Genomic DNA, 22,413 nt, shown 5'->3' with positions numbered 1-22,413 from the left:
ACTTTCACCACACAACCATTGATCCTAAATATATCATTTTGATGTGAAATACCATGAGAACATTGATTTAATCACCAAAATATAATGACAACCAGTTAATCCAATAGCAAAAAAATGCCAGATACAGGTTTCAAAATTACCCTTTGAATTGAATATGCTACAGTACTGTCAAAATTGTAGGAAAATATATAATTCTATTCCATGTGTGATGATTGAAGACTATCACTATCATTAATGCAACAAAAATACATGTAGTGTTCAGATATAATTACAACATAGGTTTGTAGGCACTAGTTTGCATCAAGCCTGTCTTGAGAATTTGGCCATAGGTTCTCATCGACATCGCAGTAAATGTTTTCATTGTTCATGCATCTGATAAGAAAATTGAATCTAGTGCCTACTAAATGCAGTGCACGTCGATCAGGACCTGATGCAGCTGCCGAAGTTGTGTTGTCAGACGGGCCAATTGCAGTGGCGTCGGACGGATCGGTTGTGGCGGCGTCGAACGGGCCAGTTGCAGTCAGACAGACCCGTTGTGGCGACGTCGGGACAGCCCAGTTGCAGCGGCGCCGGACGGACCAGCCGCAGCTTCATCGGACAGGCCATTCCCCCTACCTCCCTTGATTATTATTATTGTTACAATGTCCGCTGGTCATGTGAGTACTTGTGCTGTGTTGTTTTGGCTTTCGTGCCACTTGTATTGTGCAGATGATTACAGGTTTCGTCCCGTGTGGAATCATTGTGTGTGTGTGTGTGTGTGTGTGTGTTACGGGTCTCTCCCCTGTGTATTTATTCAAGGTACTCTTCGTTCTTTTGTTTTGGTTTCAACCTTGTGTTTCGTATATGTGTTTGTTTGGTCTTCGTCCCTGGCACGATGTAATTTGGGTCAATAAAAAACCCTATTACGCATTCCTGCGCCTGTCTCCCGATCCCTGTATACCAACATGACAGAGGGATACCTAGTCAGTTGTACAACTGAATGCATTCAATTGAAATGTGTCAGCAATAGACTCTTACAAAAATTATAATTTGACTCTACACATTACAGGGATGTGCAATTGTATTAATCCTCCCAGCTTGGTTGGCTTTACTGCCACTTCTGCATGAGATCAAATCAAGTCAAGATACTCTGTTCTGTTCAGTTCTTAAACATATTAACCATTATTTATTTTAATGTCGATTCCCACTTCACCACATGTAAATGAAAGGTGATTGGCCATTTAATTACAGATGTACAGGACTCACTCCCTCACAAGATACGCACAAGACTCACTAACTTCGATAGTTATGCCTCCTTGTCATTTTCATGACACAAAGTCACAGACATTTACAGTGCAGATATTTTACCTTGACAGGGTGACACAACTTTCATTTTGTGAGGTGAGGGACATCACCTCCAAAGCCAAATTTATTGTTGAGGTGTGTGATTATCTTTTCAAGAGGTGAAGAAAGTGTAATTCCCTACTAGACCTGTTCATTGACCTATCCTGGCTGAAAATACTTAATAATACAAAGATAAACTCTGTTTAATATTCTTTTAAAGATTTTTTTCAACCCTTAATTGAAAAGTTCGTAGGAGTCCAGTGTGGAATGGAATGAAAAATGGAAAGGCCAAGTTGTCATTCCACGTCTTAATTTCTTGCTTAGAAACTATGTGAGAAAAGGTTAATTATGTCGGTTTCCAGGGTTACCCTTTAAAATCAAGGACTCTAAAAACGCCAAACACGGATAGAAATGACAACCCTTCCAACACAATAAGACAAACCAAACACTTTACCAAAGCGACTAATTTCCCTATTGTAAACAAGCCCAGTTTAATGGGAGAGTAGATTGGTGTCTAATGCTGTGCATTATTAGTCTGTCTAATAACCTGGGGGTCAAAGTTTACAATGTCAATTGAGGTTACCATTTAACAACCCACTAAGAAGCTAGCTACAAATAAAGGTCCGGTGTTAAAGAACGAAGTAGGAATGTTCTGAAGGGAAAGAAGGCACATGTTTATCGGGTCTGTTTTTGTGACGATACAGTAGCACGTGTAAAGGCGTGAGAATTTAAAGGAACACACAATGCTTCCTTGGGCTTTGGCAGAGGTGTCCATCTTCAAAAGATGAAATCTAATGGGTGATAATGTTCAGTACATAAAGATTTGCTATGCAGACACATGCACACCCACGTCATGTCAGAGACGCCTGATAAACATTGAAATGACGTCAGACACAGGTCTCCAGGAGAATGATCATTATCGCGAGGATAATTTGATTATGCCTTCAGCACGCTTTAGAATCTAGTCGCGCGCACATTCATTTTTTTTCAACCACACCAGAAGTGATCAGGACAGCAGATTGAAATATCAAAACAAACTCTGAACCAATTATATTACTTTGGGGACAGGTCAAAAATCATTAAATGTTTATGGCAATTTATCTAGCTAGCTTGCTGTTGCTAGCTAATTTGTCCTGGGATATAAACATTGCGTTGTTATTTTACCTGAAATGCACAAGGTCCACTACTCCAACAATTATTCCACAGATGAAACGGTACACTGAATTCGTGCTCATCAACTCTCCTTCCTTCAGGCTTCTTTGTCTTCTTTGGACTTTATGTATCGATTGGCAACCAACTTTACGTGCATTACTACTAGAGGTCGCCCGATTAATCAGACGTTCAGCTGGAAGGTGGCGCATGGAACGCAAAAATATTCCTAAAAATATTTAACCTCCACACATTAACAAGTCCAATGGCTCAAATGAAAGATAAACACGTTGTTTATCTACCCAGCAAGTCAGATTTCTAAAATGTTTTACGGCGAAAACATAGCACATATTTATGTCAAACCACCCCTGAAGACACAGCTAATTTGCATAGCCAAGTTGAAAAAATATGCAATCAACAAACGCAGGATTAAAAGAAAAATAATGCACTAACCTTTTGAAATCTTCATCAGATGACAGTAATATAACATGTTACACAGTACATATTATTTATGTTTTTTTCAATAATATGCTATATATATCCATAAATCTCTGTTTACAATGATGCATCGTTCAAAAAATGCTACTCAAATGTCCTAAGAAATGACGATAGCTCCGGCAGATAACGTCAGCTAACAAGGAATACACATCATAAACTTTGACTAAATATGCATGTTCTACATATATATAGTTAGATACACTTCTTCTGAATGCAATCGCTTCGTTACATTTATTTTTAACGTTACAGGTTTCGTTCACTAGGCTATACTATGAGTCGGCGCTCAAAAAGTAGCATTATGGCTCCTCTATCTTGAAACCCAAATTTACCACATAAATATTCCCTTACCTTTGCTGTTCTTCCATCAGAAGACCTGGAAGGAATTATACTTAAGTTTAGTTTTGCAGTCTGTGTCTTTCGGTTCTCAAACACGACACATTTTGGTTGAAATGTAGCCAAAAGTCAAGTGGATGCGCACCAAAACGTCTAACTTACATATTATATGTCGATTAAACTTGTCAAACTAACTTCATAATCAAGCTTTAACATGTTATAAAGGTGTACAGCAATCGTGAGGACGAACAGAAACGCATGCATTGTATAATCGATCTTGGAAAAAAGACAGGACTTGAGCAGAGCGCGCATAAAAGTGACCTGTTTTTTCGCGTGACCGAAAGGTTTCAGCCCGCCAAAACTCTCGTGAACGCGCGATTCTCACAATGAGAAGCCCCATTGAAAGCTGAGATCGCGCTGAAGACAGAGAGACTGTTCCCAGACCTGTAACTGCTTGGGAAGGGTGGGGCGATGACGTCAAAGTTGGGCCAACTTTTCTGATGACAAGAGAGAGTTTGGGAGAATGACTGCCCTGAGAGTTCTGCTTTACATACAGACATAATTTAAACGGTTTTAGAAGCTTTAGAGTGTTTTCTATTCAATAATATTTTTTATTTGCATATATTAGCAACTTTTGACAAAAAAAAAAAATGTTTACTATGGGCACGCAATTACTCCAGCGAGGGCAGTAGACATTTACATTTACATTTAAGTCATTTAGCAGACGCTCTTATCCAGAGCGACTTACAAATTGGTGCATTCACCTTATGACATCCAGTGGAACAGTCACTTTACAATAGTGCATCTAAAACTTAAGGGGGGTGAGAGGGATTACTTATCCTATCCTAGGTATTCCTTAAAGAGGTGGGGTTTCAGGTGTCTCCGGAAGGTGGTGATTGACTCCGCTGTCCTGGCGTCGTGAGGGAGTTTGTTCCACCATTGGGGGGCCAGGGCAGCGAACAGTTTTGACTGGGCTGAGCGGGAGCTGTACTTCCTCAGTGGTAGGGAGGCGAGCAGGCCAGAGGTGGATGAACGCAGTGCCCTTGTTTGGGTGTAGGGCCTGATCAGAGCCTGGAGGTACTGAGGTGCCGTTCCCCTCACAGCTCCGTAGGCAATCACCATGGTCTTGTAGCGGATGCGAGCTTCAACTGGAAGCCAGTGGAGAGAACGGAGGAGCGGGGTGACGTGAGAGAACTTGGGAAGGTTGAACACCAGACGGGCTGCGGCGTTCTGGATGAGTTGAAGGGGTTTAATGGCACAGGCAGGGAGCCCAGCCAACAGCGAGTTGCAGTAATCCAGACGGGAGATGACAAGTGCCTGGATTAGGACCTGCGCCGCTTCCTGTGTGAGGCAGGGTCGTACTCTGCGGATGTTGTAGAGCATGAACCTACAGGAACGGGCCACCGCCTTGATGTTGGTTGAGAACGACAGGGTGTTGTCCAGGATCACGCCAAGGTTCTTGGCGCTCTGGGAGGAGGACACAACGGAGTTGTCAACCGTGATGGCGAGATCATGGAACGGGCAGTCCTTCCCCGGGAGGAAGAGCAGCTCCGTCTTGCCGAGGTTCAGCTTGAGGTGGTGATCCGTCATCCACACTGATATGTCTGCCAGACATGCAGAGATGCGATTCGCCACCTGGTCATCAGAAGGGGGAAAGGAGAAGATTAATTGTGTGTCGTCTGCATAGCAATGGTAAGAGAGACCATGTGAGGTTATGACAGAGCCAAGTGACTTGGTGTATAGCGAGAATAGGAGAGGGCCAAGAACAGAGCCCTGGGGGACACCAGTGGTGAGAGCGCGTGGTGAGGAGACAGATTCTCGCCACGCCACCTGGTAGGAGCGACCTGTCAGGTAGGACGCAATAGACAGCCCTAGAGGTTAACTAGGCAAGTCAGTTAAGAACACATTCTTATTTTCAATGACGGCCTAGGACCGGTGGGTTAACTGCCTTGTTCAGGGGCAGAACGACAGATTTTTTTACCTTGTCAGCTCAGGGATTCAATCTTGCAACCTTGCGGTTAACTAGTCCAACACTCTAACCACCTGCCTCACAAGGAGCCCGCCTGTTCCGCGAATGCAGTAAGAAGCCAAGGTAAGTTGCTAGCTAGCATTAAACTTAATAATAATCACTGGTTATAACTACACATGGTTGATGATATTACTAGTTTATCTAGCATGTCCTGCGTTGTATATAATCGATGCAGTGCGCATTCGTGAAAAAGGACTGTCGTTGCTCCAACATGTACCTAACCATAAACACCGATGCCTTTCTTAAAAGAATAGAATAAACGTCTCGTTTTCGAGATGATAGTTTCCGGATTCGACCATATTAATGCATTTCTATTTTAATGCATTTCTATTTTTCCAGCCAAAGAGGAGTCACAAAAAGCACAAATAGAGATAAAATTAAACACTAACCTTTGATGATCTTTATCAGATGACACTCATAGGACTTCATGTTACACAATACATGTATGTTTTTTTTGATAAAGTTCATATTTAAAGTCCACTAGTTCCCAAAACATCCAGTGATTTGGCATAGCCACAACCATTTTACAGAAATACTCATCATAAATGTTGATGAAAATACAAGTGTTACACATGGAATTATAGATATACCTCTCCTTAATGCAACCGCTGTGTCAGATTTCATTTTTTTAACAGAAAAAGCAAACCATGCTATAATCTGAGAACGGCGCTCAGAATATTTTTTATCCGCCATGTTGGAGTCAACAGAAATCAGAACATAATAAATATTCCCTTACCTTTGATGGTCTTTATCATAATGCACTCCCAGTAATCCTAGTTCCACAATAAATGTTTAATTTGTTCTATAATGTCCATTATTTATGTCCAAGTAGCTACTTTTGTTAGGGCGTTTAGTACACAAATCGAAAAACTCTCGTGCAGGTCCAGCCAAACGTCGGACGAAAAGTTTAAAAAGTTATATTACAGGTCGTAGAAACATTTCAAACTAAGTACAGAATCAATCTTTAGGATGTTTTTATCATAAATCTTCAATAACGTTCCAACCGGAGAATTACATTGTAGAAAAGCCATGGAAAGCTGGTTGCTCTCATGTGAAATGCGTATGACCAGGACCTGGCTCTCTGCCAGACCACTGACTCAAAGAGCTCTCATCCGGCCCCACATCACAGTAGAAGCCTCATTCAAGTTCCTAAAGACGGTTGACATCTAGTGGAAGCCCTAGGAAGCAACATAGCCCTATCTACTTTGTGCATTACAAGTCATTTTTCCAACAATTGTTTACAGACATATTATTTCACTGCATCACAATTCCAGTGGGTCAGAAGTTTATATATACTAAGGTGACTGTGCATTTAAACAGCTTGGGAAATTCCAGAAAATTATGTCATGGCTTTAGAAGCTTTCAAGGTATTTCAAGGACTATCAAATCAAATTTTATTTGTCACATACACATGGTTAGCAGATGTTAAATGCGAGTGCAGTGAAATGCTTGTGCATCTAGTTCCGACAATGCAGTGATAACCAACAAGTAATCTAACTAACAATTCCAAAACTACTGTCTTATACACAGTGTAAGGGGATAAGGAACATGTACATAAGGATATATGAATGAGTGATGGTACAGAGCAGCATACAGTAGATGGTATCGAGTACAGTATATACATATGAGATGAGTGTGTAGACAAAGTAAACAAAGTGGCATAGTTAAAGTGGCTAGTGATACATGTGTTACATAAGTCGATGATGCAGTCGATGATGTAGAGTACAGTATATACATATGCATATGAGATGAATAATGTAGGGTAAGTAACATTATATAAGGTAGCATTGTTTAAAGTGGCTAGTGATATATTTACATAATTTCCCATCAATTCCCATTATTAAAATGGCTGGAGTTGGGTCAGTGTCAATGACAGTGTGTTGGCAGCAGCCACTCAATGTTAGTGGTGGCTGTTTAACAGTCTGATGGCCTTGAGATAGAAGCTGTTTTTCAGTCTCTCGGTCCCAGCTTTGATGCACCTGTACTGACCTCGCCTTCTGGATGATAGCGGGGTGAACAGGCAGTGGTTCGGGTGGTTGATGTCCTTGATGATCTTTATGGCCTTCCTGTAACAACGGGTGGTGTAGGTGTCCTGGAGGGCAGGTAGTTTGCCCCCGGTGATGCGTTGTGCAGTCCTCACTACCCTCTGGAGAGCCTTACGGTTGAGGGCGGAGCAGTTGCCGTACCAGGCGGTGGTACAGCCCGCCAGGATGCTCTCGATTGTGCATCTGTAGAAGTTTGTGAGTGCTTTTGGTGACAAGCCGAATTTCTTCAGCCTCCTGAGGTTGAATAGGCGCTGCTGCGCCTTCTTCACGACGCTGTCAGTGTGAGTGGACCAATTCAGTTTGTCTGTGATGTGTATGCCGAGGAACTTAAAACTAGCTACCCTCTCCACTACTGTTCCATCGATGTGGATAGGGGGGTGTTCCCTCTGCTGTTTCCTGAAGTCCACAATCATCTCCTTAGTTTTGTTGACGTTGAGTGTGAGGTTATTTTCCTGACACCACACACAGAGGGCCCTCACCTCCTCCCTGTAGGCCGTCTCGTCGTTGTTGGTAATCAAGCCTACCACTGTTGTGTCGTCCGCAAACTTGATGATTGAGTTGGAGGCGTGCGTGGCCACGCAGTCGTGGGTGAACAGGGAGTACAGGAGAGGGCTCAGAACGCACCCTTGTGGGGCCCCGTGTTGAGGATCAGCGGGGAGGAGATGTTGTTGCCTACCCTCACCACCTGGGGCGGCCCGTCAGGAAGTCCAGTACCCAGTTGCACAGGGCGGGGTCAAGACCCAGGGTCTCGAGCTTGATGACGAGCTTGGAGGGTACTATGGTGTTGAATGCCGAGCTGTAGTCGATGAACAGCATTCTCACATAGGTATTCCTCTTGTCCAGGTGGGTTAGGGCAGTGTGCAGTGTGGTTGAGATTGCATCGTCTGTGGACCTATTTGGGCGGTAAGCAAATTGGAGTGGGTCTAGGGTGTCAGGTAGGGTGGAGGTGATATGGTCCTTGACTAGTCTCTCAAAGCACTTCATGATGACGGAAGTGAGTGCTACGGGGCGGTAGTCGTTTAGCTCAGTTACCTTAGCTTTCTTGGGAACAGGAACAATGGTGGCCCTCTTGAAGCATGTGGGAACAGCAGACTGGTATAGGGATTGATTGAATATGTCCGTAAACACTCCGGCCAGCTGGTCTGCGCATGCTCTGAGGGCGCGGCTGGGGATGCCGTCTGGGCCTGCAGCCTTGCGAGGGTTAACACGTTTAAATGTCTTACTCACCTCGGCTGCAGTGAAGGAGAGACCGCATGTTTCTGTTGCAGGCCGTGTCAGTGGCACTGTATTGTCCTCAAAGCGGGCAAACAAGTTATTTAGTCTGCCTGGGAGCAAGACATCCTGGTCCGTGACTGGGCTGGATTTCATCTTGTAGTCCGTGATTGACTGTAGACCCTGCCACATGCCTCTTGTGTCTGAGCCATTGAATTGAGGTTCCACTTTGTCTCTGTACTGACGCTTAGCTTGTTTAATAGCCTTGCGGAGGGAATAGCTGCACTGTTTGTATTCAGTCATGTTGCCAGACACCTTGCCGCGCTTTCAGTTTCACGCGAATGCTGCCATCAATCCACGGTTTCTGGTTAGGGAATGTTTTTATCGTTGCTATGGGAACGACATCTTCGACGCACGTTCTAATGAACTCGCACACCGAATCAGCGTATTCGTCAATATTCCCATCTGACGCAATACGAAACATGTCCCAGTCCACGTGATGGAAGCAGTCTTGGAGTGTAGAGTCAGCTTGGTCTGACCAGCGTTGGACAGACCTCAGCGTGGGAGCCTCTTGTTTTAATTTCTGCCTGTAGGCAGGGATCAGCAAAATGGAGTCGTGGTCAGCTTTTCCGAAAGGGGGGCGGGGCAGGGCCTTATATGCGTCGCGGAAGTTAGAGTAACAATGATCCAAGGTTTTACCACCCCTGGTTGCGCAATCGATATGCTGATAAAATTTAGGGAGTCTTGTTTTCAGATTGGCTTTGTTAAAATCCCCAGCTACAATGAATGCAGCCTCCGGATAAATGTTTTCCAGTTTGCAAAGAGTTAAATAAAGTTCGTTCAGAGCCATCGATGTGTCTGCTTGGGGGGGGATATATACGGCTGTGATTATAATCGAAGAGAATTCTCTTGGAAGATAATGCGGTCTACATTTGATTGTGAGGAATTCTAAATCAGTTGAACAGAAGGATTTGAGTTCCTGTATGTTTCCTTCATCACACCATGTCCCGTTAGTCATGAGGCATACGCCCCCGCCACTCTTCTTACCAGAGAGATGTTTGTTTCTGTCCGCGCGATGCGTGGAGAAACCCGTTGGCTGCACCGCCCTGGATAGCGTCTTCCCAGTAAGCCATGTTTCCGTAAAGCAGAGAACGTTGCAGTCTCTGATGTCCCTCTGGAATGCCACCCTTGCTCGGATTTCATCAACCTTGTTGTCGAGAGACTGGACATTGGCAAGAAGAATACTGGGAAGTGGTGCGCGATGTGCCCTTTTTCGGAGTCTGACCAGAACACCGCCGCGTTTCCCTCTTTTTCGGAGTCGTTTCCTTGGGTTGCTGCATGCGATCCATTCCATTGTCCTGTTTGTAAGGCAGAACACAGGATCCGCGTCGCGGAAAACATATTCTTGGTCGTACTGATGGTGAGTTGACGCTGATCTTATATTCAGTAGTTCTTCTCGACTGTATGTAATGAAACCTAAGATGACCTGGGGTACTAATGTAAGAAATAACACGTAAAAAAACAAAAAACTGCATAGTTTCCTAGGAACGCGAAGCGAGGCGGCCATCTCAGTCGGCGCCGGAAGTCAGACTACCTTCAAGCTCAGTGCCTCTTTGCTTCACATCATGGGAAAAATCAAAAGAAATCAGCTAAGACCTCAGAAAAAAATTGTAGAGCTCTAAAAGTCTGGTTCATCCTTGGGAGCAATTTCCAAACGCTAGAAGGTACCACTTTCATCTGTACAAACAACAGTACGCAAGTATAAACACCATGGGACCATGCAGCCGTCATACCGCTCAGGAATTAAACGCGTTCTGTCTCCTAGAGATGAACATACTTTGGTGCGAAAAGTGCAACTCTATCCCAGAACAACAGCAGACGGCACCACCCTCTGGAGAGTCCTGCGGTTGTGGGCGGTGCAGTTGCCTTACAAGGCAGTGATACAGCCCAACAGGTTGATCAATTGTGCATCTGTAAAAGTTTGAGGGGTTTTAGGTGACAAGCCACATTTCTTCAGCCTCCTGAGGTTGAAGAAGCTCTGTTGTGCCGCCTTCACCACACTGTCTGTGTGGATGGACCATTTCAGTTTGTCCGTGACATGTACGCTGAGGAACTTAAAATGTTCCACCTTCTCCACTGCTGTCCCATCTATGTGGATAGGGTGAGGGGGGGGGGGGTGCTCCCTCTGCTCTTTCCTGAAGTCCATGATCTCCTTTGTTTTGTTGATGGTACGTGAGACCACGTGTAACCACGCAAGCCCAGGATATTGACATCCGTCTTTTTCACCTGCGGGATTGGAGATCAGCCACCCAGACAGCTGATGAAACTGCGGAGTATTTCTGTCTGTAATAAAGCCCTTTTGTGGGGGAAAAACTCAAAATCGTGGCTGGGCCTGGCTCCCCAGTGTGTTGGCCTATGCCCAGCCATGTGATATCCATAGATTAGGGCCTAAGGAATTAATTGCAATTGCGTGATTTTCTGTGATCTGTGATTCAAAATTGCACTCAAATCTGAGCACTCTTTGTTACAGGTGCATGGTAACAGTTGAATAAGAAGAGGAAAAACAAAACCTGCACAATGTTCTTGGTAGTATCACTTATTTTCATTTAAGCTTTACGTATCGGCCTCAAGGCATTCGGCAGAGCTTTTGTGAGTGTATAATTTGCACCCTTATGTAGACATTGCTCAACTCACATCTGTTCAATGAATCAAATGGAGCTGTGAAATCGATTCATTTTGCGGTTAAATTTTTGATCCCTATAATAATCTGACCTCTTGACCTTGTTGGCGGGTATTTATTTAATGCATTATACGGCCGTTAACAGACAATTAATACAGATGGTACCATTATAATTCTTGGTACCATTTATCATAATATGGTAGAATGTATAATGCAGGTTAAAACATTGGTATTTCCATGAAACCATGGTAAAAATGAGGCAATACCATGGTATTATTTAGGTGTGCATGGCAGTACCGTCATAAACTACATGACCAAAAGTAAGTGGACACCTGCTCATCTGACATCTCATTCCAAAATCATGGGCATTAATATGGAGTTGGTCCCCCCTTTGCAGCTATAACAGCCTCCACTCTTTTGGAAAGGCTTTCCACTAGATGTGGGGACATTGCTACGGGGACTTGCTTCCATTCAGCCACAAGCGCATTAGTGAGGTCGGGCACTAATGTTGGGCAATTAGGTCTGGCTCTCAGTTGGCATTCCAATTCGACTAACAGTTCTTGTGCTGACGTTGCTTCCAGAGGCAGTTTGGAACTTGGTAGTGAGTGTTGCAACAGAGCACAGGCAATTTTTATGCTCTTCAGCACTCGGTGGTCCGAGCTGTTTGTGGCCTACCACTTCAGCCGTTGTTGCGCCTTCCCAATAAAAGCACTTACCATTGTCTGGGGCAGCTCAAGCAGGGCATACATTTCACAAACTGACTTGTTGGAAAGATGGCATCCTATGACGTGCCATGTTGTTAGTCAATGAGCTCTTATGTAAGGCAAGGCCAGTCTACTGTGAATGTTTGTCTATGGAGATTGCATGGCTGTGTGCTTGATTTTATACACCTGTCAGCAACAGGTGGCTGAAATAGCCGAATCCACTAATTTAAAAGGTGTCCACACACAATATATATATAAATACACAACTTAAAAGCTAAAACCATGGTACATTTCCATGACTTAGACTATACCATGGTATAAGTGAAAGTACCATAGTTGCCCCTTTGAGAGGCAAGGTACCGCACACGTGTTGCCCATGCTACAGGTTGTCCACCTGTATTGCCTCCCTCGGACTGTACCAGCAGCAACACAGTTCGCGCAGTCGTTACAAAGGAGAGGACTATCTATTATATTGATAAGATAGTCGAGTGACCAATTGAAATACATGTCCGAAAGATGGAAGGCAGACCGTAGGAGGCGAGATCAGGTGGACCCTTTCTAGCCAATGAGAGGACAGATACGTGTGAATAGGCTCAACTGAAAGCCCCCCCCCCCCCCCCCCCAAAGTTGCCACTTGAGTCCACTTATATCGGTGCATTCGTAACAACCTAACCATTACGAAACATATTTTATCAAATATGCTTCAAGTAGCAAATTATAAATGATTTGTATTCGGCCTCTTCGGAAAAATTAATCGTCTTATTTTCGTGGACAGATTTCGGTCGCAGTAAACCCTCTCGCCTCTTCCTCTCTGAGATGACTAATGTTAAACTAAATCCACAGACTCACGTTCCTCAAAACTCCGCCCTCGCATTTATGTCAAGAAACATTTCACTCAAGAGTCGTCACAGCTCCAATAAACACCGAGGAGTTTAGACAATTCAAGGGAAGCGGTCAGGAGTTTACCTGTGTTGGTGCGAAACATGTTAGACCCATCCTCCAGCGAAGACTCGGGGGGAGAAATTAACGAGGATACTCAAGTTCCAAAAGACCCCCCGACTTCCTTGGGTCAAGGAGGTAAACATAAGAAACGACCACCTGCGGACCAAGCACAAGCCGAAAAGTTTCCTGTCGAAGACCAGGTGAAAAATGAACAGGAAAGACTTCAGAAAGAGGAAGCGGAGAGGAAAAGTAAACTACAGATGTATGTATTTGTGTTGAGATGTATAGCGTACCCTTTCAATGCCAAACAACCCACGGATATGGCACGCAGGCAACAAAAGGTGAGTGAGCGCAAACGCCCAGCCACAGCGAGAACACTTTTTAAATAGCCAATTAATGCACCCGTTTTATTTTCAGTTTAGCGCCCCATTGCAAGCCAGAGCCAGGCGACATGAAACCGTTTTAAACTTGAAGCAAATGTATATGTAGGCAAGTAACATGTCAGAGGAACCTCATCTCTAGAGCGTTTTCATAAATTAATGAATAAAAGTAGCCATTAAGTAATTCATTTGTTGTGACAGGGCTCAGTGCTGGGCTGCATTCAATACGAAAAAACGTACTACAACGTTCAATTAAAGGAAACGGTGGTGTTCTGTAGGATCAGTTGAAAAACGGTGAGGGGTTGGGGAACTATCAGTTGCCTTTTTAAAGACGTCGCTCATTGCTTCAAACCACACCCACCATACTGACCAAATGTACCTCAAAGTCTAATCAAGAAGTTTAAATAAGGTTTTGGGGAAAGGTGTCTTTTAGTACATAACGTCACACAACGTAGCAAACGTTAAATGAACCTGAACACACCCCAGGTGTCCACTCCATTCTTTGCACCACAGAAATGTAATGAATGATGGATGTTCATTATGGTAAATATTAGAGGCGTACATTCGTTATTTTCAGGGTTGGGTAGGTTACTTTCTAAATGTAATCCATTAGTTACTAGGACCTGTCAAATTGTAATCAGTAACTTTTGGATTACCCAAACTCAGTAACGTAATTTGATTACATTCAGTTACTTTTAGATTACTTTCCACTGAAGAGGCATTAGAAGACAAATGTATGTTACCAATTGAATGACATTTTTTGCAGGATAAATCAATGTTAAAGTTTAGATAGCTGGCCATATATGGATGTTACATTTTACTTTATGAGTTGGTTATGTAGGCTTCTTCTAACCCACTGCTTTCTACTACATGTAATAATGATTCAATTATATCTTTACATTAATATTTATAAGTCCAAAAATGGATGTAACAACTACAGATTGCCCCTTGAAGTCTATCAAACGTGGCGATTTTGAGCATGTGTTCATTAGGCCTTTTTTTGTTTTGTTTTTATCAGCATGAATTAGATTGAGCAATAAAAGCCCTACTTTTGTACCGTATGCTGGGATCCGCACTAATGTAGCTGTTGCAAGAGTGCATTTTTCACTGTCTGTCTACTGGTTTTCAAAAACAATGATTGATAGGCAACTTAAACTTCTTGAATTCAACCATTATTGGGTTCAAATACACATTTAGATTTCTGAACAGCCATCCCCCAACAACCACAATCCGTAAGGCGCAAAAAGCTAAATGAGAGCAGCAGTGTGATTCACATCAATGCGCTATGTAGATTTAAAAAATAAGTCATATCCGTATTGTTGTAGACTACACCACTGCTCTTGTACTTACCTTCAAGCATTTATTCAAGTAGGATAATCTTTGGATGCCGACAGCAGTCACGCCATTGGAAGACATAGCTTGGACTGAAAGCCTACAAAAGCTTATTCCTGCTCTTTTCCCGCGATCCATCAAACACATTTGGTGTGTCAACATAGTGATCATGCTCAGGTGGAACAAATTAAACTTGCGCCTTTTTTCAATGTTGATTTGAATGTCATTGAGAACAGAATATTTTTTTTTGCAAACCTCTTTTCTGAATTTAAAATTAATCCTTGAATCAATCATCTAGTTTTTCAAATGTATCTCATCTGATTACGATATTTTTGCTGTTAATGGATTACAGTTTTTTTGTCATCTTTTGTAATCCCTTTGTAATCTCCATTCCTGGTTATTTTAATTTTCTTGAGGGCTTAAAACAAATGTAAACTATTTGCAGACAAATTAAGTCTTTTTGATATGTCAAATGGTCCTTCACTTTATTTGGACTGGTTTGTCACTGTGCCCATGTGCTCGACCATGCCCAGAAGCTATTTTTAAGAATTCACTCACAGGTACCGAGATTGTTCTTGGAGCCAGGCAGCAACTGTTTATTTTCTACACATGTAATCCTGATATGCACCTGCCATCACATTATTGGACATGGATTTCATATCTTGGTCACATGGTCCTAGTCTATCCTAAATTTGCTTACATTCCTGTTCTCACAGAACTTGGGACATAAAAAAGAACAGGTGTGTGTGTGTGTGTGTGTGTGAGAGAGAGGGGCACACAGTGAAACATAACTTTGCGAGACTGGTACACCTTATACTGTATGTCTTTGCTTACATTTGTGTAAGACTTTATGTATGGGTGTCGTTGTGGTTTATATTGGCTACTGTGTGCATTTTATCAATGTGAGATATTCATTCAGCATTCCCTTTGCCCCGCAACACTGACAGTAGTAGCACACTTCGCTATTTGACCCTGGGCTGAGGCTTGACGTAGAAAAGGAAAAAAAAGCCCACCCTGCTTACCAAGAACAGGGCTGATTTGCACACTGAGGCAAAATAAAATAGCCTTTCACAGCGCTCATGAGTGATTCCTCACGAAACCAGGGTGACATTTAATCCAAATAATAGTCCTTTTGGAGGAAGGATTGTTGAGACATAAATTTGACATTTGTATGTAAAAGCATAAGAGAAACAATTAGTCATGTTTGGCATATTTATTACATTTTGGCCTTAACCAGGACCCCTTTAAGACTCCATTATGTTTTATCTGTAGGTGCCACAAAGCTACATTTGGTGTGAATCTTTACCACTTGCTCTGTAATATGAGCAGTATTTTGATTTCAATAGCAATTTTCTTGCCTTTGTTTATGAATATTGAAAAATCTAAAAATGTATATTAAAAAAAACACAATTTTGTTGTTGAACATAATATACTCCACTGCAGGGCTCTCCAAACCTGTTCCTGGAGAGCTACCCTCCTGTAGGTTTCTGTTTCAACCCCAGTTATCACTAACCTGATTCACCTTATCAACCAGCTAATTATTAGAATCAGGTGTTCTAGATTAGGGTTGGAGTGAACACCTACAGGACGGTAGCTCTCCAGGACCAGGGTTGTAGAGCCCTGCTCTACAGGCATACAAACACTATTTAAAAAATAACCAGGAATTCAGCAAATTAATTTAGGAAATCTGTTCCCAGGTATTCATACAAATAAAACGAGATACTCTGAGTGTACAAAACATTAGGAAAACCTTCCTAATGTTGAGTTGCACCCCCTTTTGCCCTCCGAGCAGCCTCAATTCGTCGGGGCATGGACTCTACAAGGTGTCAAAAGCGTTCCACAGGGATGCTGTCTCATATCTCCCACAGTTGTGCCATGTTGGCTGGATGTCCTTTGGGTGGTGGACCATTCTGTTGAGCGTGAAAAACTAAGCAGATTTCTTGACCCAACCCGGTGCACCTGGCTCCTACCACCATACCCCTTTGTCTTGCTCATTCACCCTCTGAATGGCACACACGGAGTGCATTCTGAGATTATTCAGATCCCTTGACTTTTTCCTCAATCTGATTATTATCATCTATGACCATGAATTTTCAATTGATTAATTACTGAGATATTACACATTGAAATACCATTATGTAAGGTGAAGTAAATATTCAAACCGGTCTGTGCATCAATACCGGTGTATATTCTATATTGGTGGGTTTGTTGTTGTGCATGAGCAGAAATGAACCCTATAGACATGACCTGTAAAAGTAGGGCTATCTTCCTTCCACTGGTCCTGGGGACCTTGTTAAGGTCAACGGCATTATGAACTTTACCCAGTACCAGGATATTTTTGCCAAAACCTGTTTGCCTCTGCCAGGAGGCTGAAAACTTGGCCACAAGTGGATCTTCAAGCAAGACAATAACTTGATTGAAATCGACAAATACATGATTAATTGGCCACAAAATCGACATTTTGCTCAATCTCATAATGTCACCCCTACTGCACCACGAGCATAGCTTGCTGAAGTTTGGTCTGTGTCTGTCTATCCTTAGCAAGTGCTACTGCTATCCATCGCTACCCACCTCTCACTACCTCCCCCGGGCAGAATGACTCAATGTGTTCCCATGTCTGGTCTTCAGAGACATTCCAGATCCTCATTATATGGAATCAAGGTCTTGGCAACAGAGAAACTGACACACCCACATAATTGTTGTTCAAATAATTGTCATGTCCAATGATATCAATAAAACGCCTCAAAGGACACAGATGTGGATCAGCTTTATTTCCTGGAAGGAACGTGTTGTATCATTCCTGGAGGGATTTCAGGTATGATACGTTTAGCTGAACTGAACAAACCAGCTCTACTGAATCTGTCTCCTCCTTGTTTGCATACTTGACTGGTTGTAGTGGGAATGAAGCAGTCACATGCCGACTAGCCATCTCAGTATCTCTCTCATGACGAACCAGTCCAGAATCAAAAAACAAGCATTGGACTAGTGTATAGCAGTAGTAGCAGTGGACGAGTGTATAGCAGTGTATTAGAAACCACTTCAGAAAGCCTTAGTTACCTTTCCTCGTCAGTCCTCCAATTGGCATATCTCAGAGGACCAGAGATCAGGGCCATAGATCACTAACGGATAAGTCCATCAATGTAAAAAGTAAATTTGAATGAAGAGTATTAAGCTAGGGGGGAGGCTTATACCACAGAATGTGCGTAGCGGTATACTGAAGAATGGATTAACAGGACCACACAGAGTTTTATGAGAAGTTGTTACTTATCACTGAACCCACATTTTTAGAATACCTTATTGCATTTTCTTTTTTAAATTGGTTACTATAAAGCACACAGGTTCCTCACACATGTTGGTGCCAATGTGATACTGTTTGTGCTAAGGAATTATTTCTGTTGCCTTACTTGTCAAATTGTTTCTTTGCAGTGGACTGTGAGTTTGCCACAGTATTGCTCCCTGTCTAATGGAGGAGAGAGTAACTTGTCCACGAGGATATACATCAAACTCCCACTCCCAAAAGGCTTGCCTTCTCCTCTTTCCTCAAAACGTTGGCTCTTTCACTGAAAGTCCATGAGGGGGCTGACTGCTTCATCCCTCATCTCATTCTTTTTTTCTGTATTTAATCTCTCTCACTTGCTCTCTCTCTTAATTTTCATGTTTATTTAACTCAATAGAAACATGTCATTTAGCTACCATGATTAATATAATAATATTGAAGAGTTGATTAAACATGTATGATAATGGCAGGGAAGGTAAAAGGCATACATTTTATAATCGCCTTTCCTCTGTCTCTCGACAATCCTCACAGTAACCAGAGAGAAACCATATGCCTCAAATCAAATTGTATTTGTCACATGCGTAGAATACAAGAGGTGTAGACCTTACCTTGAAATGCTTACTTACAAGCCCATAACCAGCAATGCAGTTAAGAAAATATTTACAAAATAAACTAAAGTTGAGAAGAAGAAAAAAGTAACATAATAAAATAACAATAATGAGGTTATATACGGGGGTACCAGTACGTACCGAGTCAAAGTGCGGGGGTACAGGTTATTTGAGGTAATTTGTACATGTACGTAAGCATTTCACGGTAACACCTGTTTGTATTCGGCGCATGTGACATAAAATGTGAATTTATTTTGATGTCGGTGTCACGAATATTACCGAAGGTGACTCCCCTTCTTGTTCGGGTGGCGCTCGGCGGTCGTCGTCGCCGGTCTACTAGCTATCGCCGATCCGTTGTTCTGAGTTCGTTTAGTTTTGTCTAATTGGTAGCACCTGTTTCTAGTTTGGTTGTTAGGATAGGGTATATATAGTCTGTTTAGCCCGCTTCTGTTTCGTGCGGGCTTGTTCGTCTGTTTTGTTGTTTGAGTGTATTTTGTTGGCATTCGGGTTTCACGCTGTCCGTTTATATTTCTGTTCATTTGTGTTTCCACTTTTGTACATGTTATGTTTCCGGGACATTAAAGCGTGTTGTTTTTCCCACATCTTTTGCTCTCTGCGCCTGACTCCACACCTCTTCACTCATTACCGTAACAGTAGGTAGGGGTAAAGTGACTATGCATAGATAATAAACAGTGGGGGGGTTGTCAATGCAAAAAGTCCAGGTGGCCATTTGATTAATTGGTCAACAGTCTTATGGCTTGGGGGTAGAAGCTACTAAGGAGCCTTTTGGACCTAGATATGGCGCTCCGGTACCCCTTGCTGTGTTGTAGCAGAGAGTATAGTCTATGACTTGGGTGACTGGAGTCTTCCTCTGACACCTCCTAATTTAGAGGTCCCGGATGGCACAAAGCTTTGCCCCAGTGATGTACTGGGTCGTATGCAGTACTCTCTGTAACACCTTATGGTTGGATGCCGAGCAGCTGCATACCAGATGGTGAAGCAACTAGTTAGGATGCTCTCGATGATGCAAATTTCTGAGGATCTGGGGACCCATGCCAAATCTTTTCAGTCTCCTGAGGGGGAATAGGCGTTGTCATGCCCTCTTCACGACTGTCTTGGTGTTTGGCCCATGATAGCAAGTCTCCCCACAAATGTTTTGTCTCCAAGCCTGCATGACCGCCAAGGAGGGAAGCCAATGCCACAGGAACACCTTTCCTAGGTGTCTAACGCATCCTCATTTCCACATGTCTAATCCTCTGGCACCCGATTATTACACAAACAAACAAAAAACGACAAAGACCACAGGCACACTTCTGTGGTCTTTGTCGTCTAGCCTTCCCTTGTCAATTTCCCTCTCCCTGACATGCAGCGCTTCCCAGGGGCTTATGTAACTTGCTACCTCTCCACCCTCCGCTGCCAAAAAAGTGAATGGACAGTTCAGTGGGGCTTTCTGACAGCTAATTAGAGATGCTGTGAGGAGAGTTGTAGACTCTCCAAAACCCTGAGGGCAGAGCTGGCCCGATGAGATCCCCCATGGTGTGTTGTGTTGCTACCAAGGTTTAGAGTCCAGATCTGGAAGGGACACTACGGTAGCTGGGCCCTAGAGATTTTTGGCTGTCAATGTGGCAGGACAAGATGATCCCAATAAAGCTCTTGGTTGGTTCAATGAGGTTGATAACAACTAATAGTTGTTGCTTATGCTGACATGCTTGGCATTGCTTGGAGTGACAAGTTTATACAGTACCAGTCAAAAGTTGACACACCTACTCAAATATTGTTCCAATATTCACCTTTTTTTAACGTTAGAGGTTTTGTAACAAATAAATTCCAATCTTGATACTAGAGACCAAAGGGAGAGTTCTCTCTCACTTGATTTACGACAGTGTGAAGGTGTCATAAAACCCGTCCCAGCCCCCTCCCATCTTTTCTCCTGTAGGAGAGAGGGAGGTCTGGATATTGGTCAGCCATTTGCCAAGCTGATCTGAGGCCTTGGATCCTCGACCAGGAGTGTCATGACAGTAGCCATCCTTTGCCTTGATGACAGCTTTTCACACTCTTGGCCTTTTCTCAACCAGCTTCACCTGGAATGCTTTTCCAACAGTCTTGAAGGAGGTCCCACATATGCTTGAGCACTTGTTGGCTGCTTTTCCTTCCCTCTGCGGTCCAACACCCAACTACCTCATCCCCAAATTATTATTTTTTTTGTTTCTCTTTTGCACCCCATTATCTCAACTTGTACATCACTATCTCCACATCTATCACTCCAGTGTTAATTCTAAATTGTCATTATTTTGCCTCTGTGGCCTATTTATTGCCTTACCTCCCCAATCTTACTACATTTGCACACACTTTCTCTAGATTTTTCTATTGTGTTTTTGACTGTACGTTTGTTTATTCCATGTTTAACTCTGTTTGTGTTGCACTGCTTTGCTTTATCTTGGCCAGGTCGAACATGTTCTCAACTGGCCTACCTGGATAAATAAAGGTGAAATACTTTTTAAAAATAAAATCTCATCCCAAACCATCTCAATTGGTTTGAGGTTGGATGATTGTGGAGGCCAGGTCTTCTGATGCAGCACTCCATCGCTCTCCTTCTTCATCAAATAGCCCTTCCACCGCCTGGAGGTGTGTTGGGTGATTGTCCTGTTAAAAAAAAACAAAAGATAGTCCATTTCAATTGGTGCTAATTCACCAACTCAAAACACTTTAGCAAGATCACTAAGTCTATAACACCAACTGCCAGTAGCCATGTATTAATCTATCAGCAAAATAAATTAAAATTATACCTACAGAAAGCTGAGACCATCCTCTCTTTTACCCCTGCAATTACATTTTGGAAAGTTACTCAATCACGAGGTGCACAGCAGAGGGGAGATAAAGGGAACACTAATCACTTTAATAATGTTTACATATCTTGCATTACTCATCTCATGTATATACGGTATTTTATACTATTCTACTGTATCTTAGTCTATGCCGATCTGACATTGCTCGTCCATATATTTATATTCTTAATTCCATTCCTTTACTTAGGTTTGTGTGTATTGGGGATATGTTGTGAAATTGTTAGATATTACTTGTTAGACATTACTGCACTGTCGGTGCTATAAACACAAGCATTTCGCTACACCCGCAATAACATCGGCTAAACGTGTGTGTGTGTGTGTGTGTGTGTGTGTGTGTGTGTGTGTGTGTGTGTGTGTGTGTGTGTGTGTGTGTGTGTGTGTGTGTGTGTGTGTGTGTGTGTGTGTGTGTGTGTGTGTGTGTGTGTGTGTGTGTGTGTGTGTGTGTGTGTGACCAATACGATTTGATTTAGTGTGAGAGGCTCCCTCATTACAGCAGTCAGCTGTATATGCCTATATAGCATTTGTAGTAATTAAGAGCTATTGTTTCAGTTAACCCAAAATAAATAAAAACAATAGACAATACAATAGCCCTAGGGGGCCAACCTCCGGTTGATTTCAAATGTAATGCTAATTGTGTTTGTCAACACAACCAAATATCAACATTTTGAAGGATAATTGCTTGGATAATTTCATCTGTGCCACTGACTTAGTCTGGCTTTAATTCCAGTTTGACTGCAAATTAATAATTGCTACAGTATGTTGGATTCACATATCCATCTCAATTCACATCTCCATCTCAATCAAAAATCTAAGTTAAAGAACAGGACTAAATCAAATCAAACATTATTTTAAGTGTATTTAAAGTTTGATTTAGTCCTATTCTTTCATTTGGATTTTGGTTGAGATGGATGCGTGAATCCAACATATAAATGATTAATTATTATGTAGACAAACTGGAATTAAAGCCAGTCTAAGTCAGTGGCACAGATGGAACTATTAGAGCAGAACATAAGTCTCCTTCAAATGTTGTTATTTGGTTGAGTAGTCAACCAAAC

The 22,413-nt window shown here is 42.6% G+C and overlaps 1 protein-coding gene across 1 annotated transcript in view; it reads left to right on the top strand.

The window, feature by feature from the left end:
- Positions 1-12,611: 12,611 nt before the first annotated feature.
- LOC124039020 (calcium-dependent secretion activator 2-like) overlaps positions 12,612-22,413 on the top strand; it is a 247,437-nt gene continuing 237,635 nt past the window's right edge. Inside the window, exon 1 of the mRNA XM_046354908.1 lies at positions 12,612-13,256. Coding sequence (XP_046210864.1) covers positions 12,957-13,256 — 300 coding nt within the window. The 5' untranslated portion in view covers positions 12,612-12,956. The remainder of the gene's footprint in view (positions 13,257-22,413) is intronic.

This window comes from Oncorhynchus gorbuscha, linkage group LG01 (genome assembly GCF_021184085.1).
Source record: "Oncorhynchus gorbuscha isolate QuinsamMale2020 ecotype Even-year linkage group LG01, OgorEven_v1.0, whole genome shotgun sequence".
Classification (NCBI taxonomy): domain Eukaryota; kingdom Metazoa; phylum Chordata; class Actinopteri; order Salmoniformes; family Salmonidae; genus Oncorhynchus; species Oncorhynchus gorbuscha.
This window is presented reverse-complemented; position numbering and strand designations above follow the sequence as displayed.